The sequence below is a fragment of the Bombina bombina genome, chromosome 1 (assembly GCF_027579735.1).
Source record: "Bombina bombina isolate aBomBom1 chromosome 1, aBomBom1.pri, whole genome shotgun sequence".
Taxonomy (NCBI): Eukaryota; Metazoa; Chordata; class Amphibia; order Anura; family Bombinatoridae; genus Bombina; species Bombina bombina.
The window spans coordinates 1,360,605,199-1,360,618,089 of NC_069499.1; the positions used below are offsets into that span (position 1 = coordinate 1,360,605,199).

Below are 12,891 nucleotides of genomic sequence, written 5' to 3' on the forward strand. Positions count from 1 at the left end.
GTATGCGCGTTTTTTAAAAACTACAAAAATCTTCTTCTCCGAAACCGCTTATGGCACAGACTTGAAATTTTGTTTACAGAGTTATCTGATGACTAATATTCAGATTTCTTCAAGAGAAGTTGATAGGTCATGTGGTTTGGCAGCCACTTTGAATTGTTCAAAAACGCTTAACTATATTTTTAAATTAATAATAAAACAAAAACCGTTTTACAAAAATGCTTTATTTTTGCCATGTTTATTGACATCTATGGTGACAATTATTGTGCATAATATGGAGGCTGTATATCATATGATCTGGCAGCCATTTTGTTTTATGCGAATATTTAGAAAATCTATTTCTCCAACATTGGTGTGTCCGGTCCACAGCGTCATCCTTACTTGTGGGATATCTCTTCCCCAACAGGAAATGGCAAAGTGTCCCAGCAAAGCTGGCCATATAGTCCCTCCTAGGCTCCGCCCACCCCAGTCATTCTCTTTGCCGTTGCACAGGCAACATCTCCACGGAGATGGTTAAGAGTTTTTTGGTGTTTAAATGTAGTTTTTATTCTTGTATCAAGTGTTTGTTATTTTAAAATAGTGCTGGTATGTACTATTTACTCTGAAACAGAAAAGGATGAAGATTTCTGTTTGTGAGAGGAAGATGATTTTAGCAGACAGTAACTAAAATCGATTGCTGTTTCCACATAGGACTGTTGAGATGAAGTAACTTCAGTTGGGGGAAACAGTTAGCAGACTTTTCTGCTTAAGGTATGACTAGCCATATTTCTAACAAGACCATGTAATGCTGGAAGGCTGTCATTTCCCCTCATGGGGACCGGTAAGCCATTTTCTTAGTCAAACAAACAGAATAAAGGGCTTAATATGGGCTAAAAAACTGGTAGACATTTTTATGTGCTAAATCGATTGCTTTATTTGGGCATTTTATTCATATTTATGCTGACAATTCGCATTTATAAACTTGGGGAACGTTTATTAAACGGCAGGCACTATGTTAGACACCTTTTCCAGTCAGGGGGCCTTCCTAGTTGTAGACTGAGCCTCATTTTCGCGCCATTACTGCACAGTTGTTTTTTGAGAGCAGGGCATGCAGATGCATGTGTGAGGATCTGAAATTTGCTGGAAAAGCTTCTAGAAGGCGTCAATTGGTATCGTATTCCCCTATGGGCTTGGTTGGGTCTCGGCAAAGGCTATAGCTGGGACTGTATAGGGGTTAAATTTGTAAACGGCTCCGGTTCCGTTATTTTAAGGGTTAAAGCTCTGAAATTTGGTGTGCAATACTCTTAATGCTTTAAGACACTGTGGTGAAATTTTGGTAATTTTTGAACAATTCCTTCATACTTTTTCACATATTCAGTAATAAAATGTTTTCTGTTTAAAATTTAAAGAGACAGTAACGGTTTTGTTTTAAAACGTTTTTTGTGCTTTGTTGACAAGTTTAAGCCTGTTTAACATGTCTGTGCCTTTGGATAAGCTATTTTCTATATGTATGAAAGCCAATGTGTCTCCCCATTTAAATTTATATGATAATTGTGCCATAGCGTCCAAACAAAGTAAGGACAGTACTGCCACAGATAATGAAATTGCCCAAGATGATTCCTCAGATGAGGGGAGTAAACATGATACTACATCATCTCCTACTGTGTCTACACCAGTTTTGCCCACACAGGAGGCCCCTAGTACATCTAGTGCGCCAATGCTTATTACCATGCAACAATTAACGGCTGTAATGAATAACTCCATAGCAAATATTTTATCCAAAATGCCTACTTATCAGAGAAAGCGCGATTGCTCTGTTTTAAACACTGAAGAGCAGGAGGGCACTGATGATATTTGTTCTGTCATACCCTCACACCAATCTGAAGGGGCCATGAGGGAGGTTTTGTCAGATGGGGAAATTTCAGATTCAGGAAAAATTTCTCAACAAGCTGAACCTGATGTTGTGACATTTAAATTTAAATTAGAACATCTCCGCGCACTGCTTAAGGAGGTGTTATCTACTCTGGATGATTGTGACAACTTGGTTATTCCAGAGAAATTATGCAAGATGGACAAGTTCCTAGAGGTTCCGGTGCACCCCGACGCTTTTCCTATACCCAAGCGGGTGGCGGACATAGTAAATAAGGAGTGGGAAAAGCCCGGCATACCTTTTGTTCCCCCCCCTATATTTAAGAAATTATTTCCTATGGTCGACCCCAGAAAGGACTTATGGCAGACAGTCCCTAAGGTCGAGGGGGCAGTTTCTACTCTAAACAAACGCACTACTATTCCTATCGAAGATAGTTGTGCTTTCAAAGATCCTATGGATAAAAAATTGGAGGGTTTGCTTAAAAAGATTTTTGTACAGCAAGGTTACCTTCTACAACTTATTTCGTGCATTGTTCCTGTGACTACAGCAGCGTGGTTCTGGTTCGAGGAACTAGAAAACTCGCTTAGTAAAGAGACTCCATATGAGGAGGTTATGGACAGAGTTCACGCACTTAAGTTGGCTAACTCTTTTATTTTAGATGCCGCTTTGCAATTAGCTAGATTAGCGGCGAAAAATTCAGGGTTTGCTATCGTGGCGCGCAGAGCGCTTTGGCTAAAGTCTTGGTCAGCGGATGTGTCATCCAAGACAAAATTGCTTAACATCCCTTTCAAAGGTAAAACTCTATTTGGACCAGAATTGAAAGAGATTATTTCAGACATCACTGGGGGAAAGGGCCACGCCCTTCCACAAGATAGGCCTTTCAAGGCCAAAAATAAGTCTAATTTTCGTTCCTTTCGCAATTTCAGGAACGGACCGGCCTCTAATTCTGCATCCTCTAAGCAAGAGGGTAATGCCTCACAACCCAAACCAGCCTGGAAACCGATGCAAGGCTGGAACAAGGGTAAGCAGGCCAAGAAGCCTGCCGCTGCTAACAAAACAGCATGAAGGAGTGGCCCCCGATCCGGGACCGGATCTAGTGGGGGGCAGACTCTCTCTCTTTGCTCAGGCTTGGGCAAGAGATGTTCAGGATCCCTGGGCACTAGAAATAGTTTCTCAGGGTTATCTCCTGGAATTCAGGGAACTACCCCCAAGGGGAAGGTTCCACATGTCTCACTTATCCTCAAACCAAATAAAGAGACAGGCGTTCTTACATTGTGTAGAAGACCTGTTAAAAATGGGAGTGATACACCCAGTTCCAATAAAGGAACAAGGAATGGGATTTTATTCCAATCTGTTTGTAGTTCCCAAAAAAGAGGGAACTTTCAGACCAATTTTGGATTTGAAGATCCTAAACACATTTTTCAGGGTACCATCGTTCAAGATGGAAACCATTCGAACGATTCTACCCACTCTCCAGGAAAGTCAATTTATGACTACCGTGGATCTAAAGGATGAGTACCTACATATTCCTATCCACAAAGAACATCATCAGTTCCTAAGGTTCGCTTTTCTGGACAAGCATTACCAGTTTGTGGCCCTCCCATTTGGGTTAGCCACTGCTCCAAGGATTTTCACAAAGGTACTAGGGTCCCTTCTAGCGGTTCTAAGACCGAGGGGCATTGCAGTAGTACCTTACTTGGACGACATTCTAATACAAGCGTCGTCCCTGTCAAAAGCAAAGGCTCATACAGACATCGTTCTGGCCTTTCTCAGATCACACTGATGGAAGGTGAACATAGAAAAAAGTTCTCTGTCTCCGTCGACAAGAGTTCCCTTCTTGGGAACAATAATAGATTCCTTAGAAATTAGGATTTTTCTGACAGAGGTCAGAAAGTCAAAACTTCTAAGCACTTGTCAAGTTCTTCATTCTGTTCCTCGTCCTTCCATAGCGCAGTGCATGGAAGTAGTAGGGTTGATGGTTGCAGCAATGGACATAGTTCCTTTTGCACGAATTCATCTAAGACCATTACAACTGTGCATGCTCAGACAGTGGAATGGGGACTATACAGACTTGTCTCCAATGATTCAAGTAGATCGGAAGACCAGAGATTCACTCCATTGGTGGCTGACCCTGGACCATCTGTCCCAGGGAATGAGCTTCCGCAGACCAGAGTGGGTCATTGTCACGACCGACGCCAGTCTAGTGGGCTGGGGCGCGGTCTGGGGATCCCTGAAAGCTCAGGGTCTATGGTCTCGGGAAGAGTCTCTTCTCCCGATAAACATTCTGGAACTGAGAGCGATATTCAATGCTCTCAGGGCTTGGCCTAAACTAGCAAAGGCCAGATTCATAAGGTTCCAATCAGACAACATGACGACCGTTGCGTATATCAATCATCAGGGGGGAACAAGGAGTTCCCTGGCGATGAAAGAAGTGACCAAAATAATTCAATGGGCGGAGGATCACTCCTGCCACCTGTCTGCGATCCACATCCCAGGTGTGGAAAACTGGGAGGCGGATTTTCTGAGTCGTCAGACATTCCATCCGGGGGAGTGGGAACTCCATCCGGAGATCTTTGCCCAAATAACTCAATTATGGGGCATTCCAGACATGGATCTGATGGCGTCTCGTCAGAACTTCAAGGTTCCTTGCTACGGGTCCAGATCCAGGGATCCCAAGGCGACTCTAGTAGATGCACTAGTAGCACCTTGGACCTTCAACCTAGCTTATGTATTTCCACCGTTTCCTCTCATTCCCAGGCTGGTAGCCAGGATCAATCAGGAGAGGGCCTCGGTGATCTTGATAGCTCCTGCGTGGCCACACAGGACTTGGTATGCAGACCTGGTGAATATGTCATCGGTTCCACCATGGAAGCTACCTTTGAGACAGGACCTTCTTGTTCAGGGTCCATTCAAACATCCAAATCTGGTCTCCCTCCAGCTGACGGCTTGGAGATTGAACGCTTGATTCTATCGAAGCGTGGGTTTTCAGATTCTGTGATAGATACTCTGGTTCAGGCCAGAAAACCGGTAACTAGAAAGATTTACCATAAAATATGGAAAAGATATATCTGTTGGTGTGAATCCAAAGGATTCCCATGGAATAAGATAAAAATTCCTAAGATTTTCTCCTTTCTACAAGAAGGTTTGGAGAAAGGATTATCTGCAAGTTCTCTAAAGGGACAGATCTCTGCTTTATCTGTCTTACTACACAAAAGACTGGCAGCTGTGCCAGATGTTCAAGCATTTGTTCAGGCTCTGGTTAGGATCAAGCCTGTTTACAGACCTTTGACTCCTCCCTGGAGTCTAAATCTAGTTCTTTCAGTTCTTCAAGGGGTTCCGTTTGAACCTTTACATTCCATAGATATTAAGTTACTATCTTGGAAAGTTTTGTTTTTGGTTGCAATTTCTTCTGCTAGAAGAGTTTCAGAGTTATCTGCTCTGCAGTGTTCTCCGCCCTATCTGGTGTTCCATGCAGATAAGGTGGTTTTGCGTACTAAGCCTGGTTTCCTTCCTAAGGTTGTTTCTAACAAAAATATTAACCAGGAGATAGTTGTACCTTCTTTATGTCCGAATCCAATTTCAAAGAAGGAACGTTTGTTACACAATTTGGACGTAGTCCGTGCTCTAAAATTCTATTTAGAGGCTACAAAAGATTTCAGACAAACATCTTCCTTGTTTGTTGTTTATTCTGGTAAAAGGAGAGGTCAAAAAGCGACTTCTACCTCTCTTTCCTTTTGGCTTAAAAGCATCATCCGATTGGCTTATGAGACTGCCGGACGGCAGCCTCCTGAAAGAATCACAGCTCACTCCACTAGGGCTGTGGCTTCCACATGGGCCTTCAAGAATGAGGCTTCTGTTGACCAGATATGTAAGGCAGCGACTTGGTCTTCACTGCACACTTTTGCCAAATTTTACAAATTTGATACTTTTGCTTCTTCGGAGGCTATTTTTGGGAGAAAGGTTTTGCAAGCTGTGGTGCCTTCCGTTTAGGTAACCTGATTTGCTCCCTCCCTTCATCCGTGTCCTAAAGCTTTGGTATTGGTTCCCACAAGTAAGGATGACGCCGTGGACCGGACACACCAATGTTGGAGAAAACAGAATTTATGCTTACCTGATAAATTACTTTCTCCAACGGTGTGTCCGGTCCACGGCCCGCCCTGGTTTTTTAATCAGATCTGATGAATTATTTTCTCTAACTACAGTCACCACGGTACCATATGATTTCTCCTATATATATTTCCTCCTGTCCGTCGGTCGAATGACTGGGGTGGGCGGAGCCTAGGAGGGACTATATGGCCAGCTTTGCTGGGACTCTTTGCCATTTCCTGTTGGGGAAGAGATATCCCACAAGTAAGGATGACGCCGTGGGCCGGACACACCGTTGGAGAAAGTAATTTATCAGGTAAGCATAAATTCTGTTTTTCTCTGCAACTGCTTATGTTAGAACTGTGAAACTTGCTGTATAACCTTATATTGTGACCTAGAGTCACAGTTGTTCATGTTGAAGGAATTGGTCCCAAGCTGTGGCAGCCATATTGGTTTACGCGAAAATTTCGAAAATGTGTTTTCTTTCCAACCGCTTATGTTAAAGCTGTGAAATTTGCTGTATAACCATATATTGTCACCTAGAGTTACATCTGATCGTGATGAAAGTATTGGTCATATGGTGGGGCAGCCATCTTGAAAAACGCAAAAATTTCGAAAATGTGTTTTCTTTCCAACTGCTAATGTTAGAATAGTAAAAACTTCTATAAAGCTTTATATTGTCACTTAGCTGCTTGTATGTCATTGCAATGTCGATGCGCATGGCCACCTCTATCGCTGCTTGCAGCTATATTTTTTTTTATTATTTTAATTTTTTATTGATGTTTAAATCAGGGCATACATACAGACTGTGTCATTAGAAGATGCACAAAACGTTTGTTACAAAACATATAACCAATGTGAAAAGAGAACATACAATGCAGGTCTATATGACATATTGTAAAAATTTAAGTAGAAATATTGTTTGCCCATATGAATTGTATACCTCCTAACTGGTACATGGGGCCACTCTTGGACTCTCTAACAGCAGATAAAATATAAATCTATGGAAGGTAGAGTAGGTGAAGAGACCACTCTTGGGTCTCAAGTGATGAACCTCCTTTTATATATATATATATTTTTTTTTCATTATGAAATAATCCAGTGGACCCCTATTTTCAATCAACTTGTAATATAGGTATATATTCCCCATATGGAAAACAATGGCCACTCTTGGGCCTTGGCTTTTAACTTCTATCAGTAGGGGAGCTTAGTAGGGGACATGTAGTAGTAATATAATATATAGGGCCACTCTTGGACCCTTAGGACTATATAAATAACAGAATAGCTAGTAGGTATAACTAGTAGAGGGAGAGACAAAAATATTTATAATAAAGTTTAGGCATATTTGTAGAAAAGGGCTGTCATATTTTCATATCTAAAAAAAAAAATTCATATTGATTTGTTTATATATCAGGTATGTGCTGTATACATATCAAGGAAGTTTAACATGCTAGTTACATGTGTTTCTTTTGTTTGCATAAATAAAGTAGATAGAGACTTTAAAAAATAAAAAAAAGAACAAACTTAGAGCAGAGATACAGCGTGAAACCCCAACTGGTCTAATAAGCTAGGAGTTAAGAACATTATATATAATTGTGAACATATTTTAATAGTAGGGCCATACAACGTGCATACATGCTGAAAATATCAAGCTACTAGAGAACCCCTATTAAATATTATACTTCCTTATGTCTTTTAGTATATTTTCTACTGCAATGTGTATTAAGCGAGAACCTGAGTTTTAAGGAAGGTACCTCTGATTAACTGATCACAATAAGTAAATGTTGTCTAGGGGTACAACAACCAAGCCACCCCAGCCGCAGGCAGCTGGTGTAGTAGAGTATATGTCAACTTTAGCAGATTACAATAAAAATGGATACTGTGTAAACCTTAAGCGTTGCTTTCCTCGACATCCCTAGATTTTACTATGAAGCTATAATACTTAAATAGGAGGAACTCATTTTATAGTAAATGGCCAAAGTAAAACACTGATATCAGTACTTCTAATGTATAATGTAAAACTAGCGTTTGAGTTCACTGAAAAACAAACAATGGTATCTCAGGGGTAGAAGCTGGGTAAATTATGGGATCAAAGTGTAGGGCTACTGACTATATATACAAATTATCAGCCTTAGTAAACATATTCTAAAACAGTAAAATAAAACCTTCCTTGCAGAAATTATTCAAAACATATCTAAACTGAGATGCAACTCTTTATAGACCAATTATAAACTTCTAACATTGTCCAAGAGGATAACTCGTATTGACTTTTAAGTGGATTATCTTCAGCATAAATTCCCTCTATACTGAATAGTAATTGGGGCACACATTTTTTACAAAGCATGTATGAGAGTCAAAATAAGAGCAGAGTGAGGGGACATCCCTTACAAGAGAAATAAAATAATGCTACACTGACAGTGCAATTACCACTCAGAGTGAGATCAACGTTTCTACTCAAATACACTTGCAACAGAAGCATCTGACAGAAGCACTTTTAATCCATACTGCACTGAGACTATAGTGAATATATCAAGCAAATGCATATGGAGAGTAAACTACTGGTTCATGTAATCAGCTGGTAATGTTAGTAAACAACATAAAATATGCGTGACGTGAAGATATATTAGCATCAGGAAACCACACGCTTTGCCTGTAGAAGGTCGTGAGTGACCCGCTATGCCAGCCACAGGCTCAGAGCGAATGCTGCCCGCCTGCCCGGTGGGTATATAATGCGGGCACAGAGCAGGGTCAAAGGTCGGTTAATATGGTAAATAGAAAAGGTTGGGACTTACTGTGATACAGCAACCGGTGTGCGCCTCTGAGGGCTGCCATGTTTATGTAAAGTGGAAGCATTCCCTTAGTTAGTGTGCTGCTGCTGTCAGATGAGAAGGGCTCCTTCCCCTACTGCTTGTTTTGCTGGCCCAGTGCAGGCTTTGGACTGTAGCTTGAGCACAACATGCATATGGGCTGGGCAAGAGGTTGGCATTGTATAAGGAACCATCCACTGTGTGTGACTGGTATAGATAGACACGCTATGCTGGGAACACCTACTGCGTGTGACTGCTATATACACACTATAATGGGAACACCCACATCATGATTGATATGTACACAATTTGCTGAGTGGTTGCTGGTATCATTTGTAAACTGTTCCCATTGAGTGACTGGTTTACAAAGTTTTTTGAGAACGTTTACAGTTCGGCTTTGGTGTCACAGCTACCCTAGGTGAAGGCGCATTGCGAGTAAGAGATTTATTCTATAGTCTCCCTGTAAGAGTCTGGTTTGCACACATTGTGCATGGAACAGTTTATGTCCGTTGCTTGTAAAAGGTCAGCATCAATCCACTGAGAAAGTGATACACACACAATATGCTGTGTGAATACCCACTTGGTGTGACTGGTATCATAAATAGGGTTACCACCTTTCCAGAATTATGACACACTTATTTATACAATAACAAAATTATTTTTTTGAGGTGGCTCAGCATTCCATTTTGGCGGGCATTGCCCGTCAATGCCCCCCTTGGAGCCGACCCAGTGGCATGACCGGGAAAATAGCATATGATGTCTACGATACTTGCTACAAAATAGAAAGTCTCACAGCCTGCTTGACAACAGAAATGCAGTCGTTGACTGCACAAATACAAAGGTGAGAAGTTCAGATACAATGATCTCTGTTTTGTAGCAAGTACCGTAGTCATCATCTGCTCACTACCCAGTTCACCGGGTGAACATCAGCAGTGCAGGAGATACAGTATGAAGAAACATGAGTGTTTTACTCATTCAGAAACTGACCCAATCGTTATTAGTGTACAGCCTAATAAAGACTGACATTTATAACACAGTTGTAGGAGCCTCTGAAATAACTAGAATAGTGTGCACACTACACTACATAAGGGGCACATTATCAGTCAGATGTAGTTTGTGTATTACTATAATTTGCATATTATCAAATCACGCAAATTGATTGGTCATGTGGCGGGCTAATATAGCACTGTTGCCCAGCCGTTTTATCAGGGCGTTCCATGATCTTCAAGCTTGATAGTTTGCAAAGAATTAAAAAAGTTTAAAAAAAAACCTTTTCATATTACAGTGGTTATGTTTATTCATTCATTTTGATTGTTAATAAGGTATTATTACTGCTAAGAAACTCTCTCTTGAGTGAACTGGTCCTTTAAATGTTGTATTTGCTTCTCCTGGTTCCCCTTCTCAGCTGATAGTGAGGTAGGGATACATTTCCTCCTCCCCCTTCTGGTGCGCTTTTGCTTAAAGGGACACTGTACCCAATTTTTTTCTTTTGTGATTCAGATAGAGCATGCAATTTTAAGCAACTTTCTAATGTACTCCTATTATCAAATTTTCTTCATTCTCTTGGTATGTTTATTTGAAAAGCAAGAATTTACGTTTAGATGCCGGCCCATTTTTGGTGAACAACCTGGGTTTTCCTTGCTGATTGGACAGCACCAATAAACAAATGCTGTCCATGGTTCTGAACCACAAATGTGCTGGCTCCTTAGCTTAGATGCCTTCTTTTTCAAATAAAGATATCAAGAGAACGAACAAAAATTGATAACAGAAGTAAATTAGAAAGTTGCTTAAAATTGCATGCTCTATCCGAATCATGAAAGAAAAAAATTTGGGTTCAGTATCCCTTTTAACCGAAAAACCTGCTCAAAATCAGTGTCATCTCTACCAGCATCTCTTTGAGACGCAGTACTCTGTTGTACTACCTGGAGGGGGGCATCAGTTTGATTATATTTACCACCTGTTTTTTTTCATAACCTCTATACCTTCTCTTTCTGAATTATTTGGTTTTATAATTTTATTTAACTTGTGTATTACTTTCAACAATGGTGCTGGTTGTTAATATTTCTGATGTACCTACTGAATACTCCCCAGAGTCTACGTCTGTGTCTGAGAAAACCACTTTTTTGTTATTTTTAGCCTTACCACTGTTGGCCTTTTGGGCTGTCCCACTAGGGTGCTGTTTATTCTTATTGTTCCTCTCCCTAGAACTGCCCCGATTCCTACGTGTCCACTTATATACCTGACCAGTAGTATAATCTAATGATTTCAATCAAATCTTTCTTGATCTTTGTAATTGTGTCTTTAAGCATTCTGTCATACTTAGAGTAATTAACCTCTAATTTATTCTTTTTGTAAAACAAGCATTTTTTCCCTTATAGCATACAATTGTTTGTCTTTAAACTCAATAATCAAATACATTAATTTGACAGAACATTCTGATAAAGCCTTGTTCCATCTTTCCACAAAGTCAGTATCATCGATATGGAAAGTGGGAAACTTCCTGACACGTACGCCTCTGGGAATCAGGCCCATACGAATATACCGCTCCAAAGTCCACTTGTCCCACTTTAATTTTGTCTCTTTTTAAAGGGACAATCAATTAAAATTAAACTTTCATGATTCAGATAGAGCATACCATTTTAAACAACTTTCCAATTTACTTCCATTAACAAAATGTGCACTGTCTTTTTATATTTAAACTTTTTGAGTCACCAGCTCCTACTGAGCATGTGCAAGAATAAGTGTGTATGCATTTGTGAATGGCTGATGGCTGTCACATGGTACGTGTATGCATTTGTGATTGGCTGATAGCTGTCACATGGTACAGGGGGAGTGGAAAAAGACATAACTTTTAATATTGTCAGAAAAAAAATCTACTACTCATTTGACGTTCAGACTAAGTGCTATTGCATTGTCTTGTTATCTTGCATTTGTTGATTATGCAAATCTACTGTTTTGACTGATCCTTTAATCATTAAATCCTCCATGGACTGGAACTTATCCACTAAGGGATAAATGGGGGGATACCTCTGAAAATATACTTTCAAAATTCTGTGTCAATTCGTCAAGTTCTGCAGCATTAGTAAGTGAATAAAAGTTCTGTGTAGCTGGCTCCAGCAAGATAAAACTCTACACCTGAGGAAAATTGAGCCACAGAATGAATAAAGCCAAAGAACAGATCCCACCGTTCACTGAGTATAGAATGATCTGATTGTACTGCCACAATCCAATATATCACAAGGAAGGGAACCCATTCATATCTCAATGCTCTAAAATAAGCAGAACTATTTGTTGCAAATGAGATGTGTAAAACAGTCTAGTAGGGTTAAGCAAAAGCAGGCTAGTTGATCCCAAACAGTTATTGAAGTGTCCATAAAATATACATTCATAGACTTAAATGTTTTACTTTAGAGGGACGTGTGGGAGTTGCTGTATTCTAGACGTGTTTTCATGTCTTTAAAAAGTGTAAAATGATTTGAACACTAAAACATAATAAAGATAACTTTAACATATGCAAAACAGCATAGCTTAAAGGGATAGGAAAGTCAAAATGAAACTTGCAAGATTCAGATAGTGTCATTTTGAGACACTTTTAAATTAATTTCTATTTTCAAATGTGCTTCGTTCGCTTGCCATCCCTTATTGAAAACTAATACGCACATATCCCACACTAGTGGGAGCTAACTGATGATTGGTGCCTGCAGACATTTGTCTCTTATGATTGGCTAACTAGATGTGTTCAGCTAGCTTCCAGTAGTGCAATGCTGCTCCTTTCGCAAAGTATAACAAGTGAAGCAAATTTGATAATAGAAGTAAATCGGAAAGTTCTTTAAAATTGTATGTTCTATACAAATCAGTGAAAGAAAATTTTGGGGTTTCCTGTCCCTTTTTAATAACCCTAGATAAGACTAAAACTTGCCCACATGTATACAAAAGTGCATCTCTCTCTTTCTTTGCAGGAACTTCCCGTGGAGACGTTAAGAGCCGAGCACTCGAAAACCCATGATGTACAAGAACCAGATAAGTCTTCAGGTAGTTTACAGTCAGCAACATTCAATCACAACCAGATGTCTGATATTGTCTCTAGTATTTGTATCTTGTGTAAATTCTATGATCTATTATAGTTTCTTATGCACAGTACTGTTACTTACA

The 12,891-nt window shown here is 40.0% G+C and overlaps 1 protein-coding gene across 5 annotated transcripts in view; it reads left to right on the top strand.

Moving 5' to 3' along the window:
- The window catches only part of LOC128650016 (phosphomevalonate kinase), a 227,400-nt gene that overhangs the window by 44,293 nt on the left and 170,216 nt on the right, over positions 1–12,891 (top strand). For all 5 annotated transcript variants that reach the window (XM_053703677.1, XM_053703685.1, XM_053703658.1 and 2 more), the window contains exon 3: positions 12,699–12,771. In XM_053703677.1, coding sequence (XP_053559652.1) covers positions 12,699–12,771 — 73 coding nt within the window. The remainder of the gene's footprint in view (positions 1–12,698; positions 12,772–12,891) is intronic.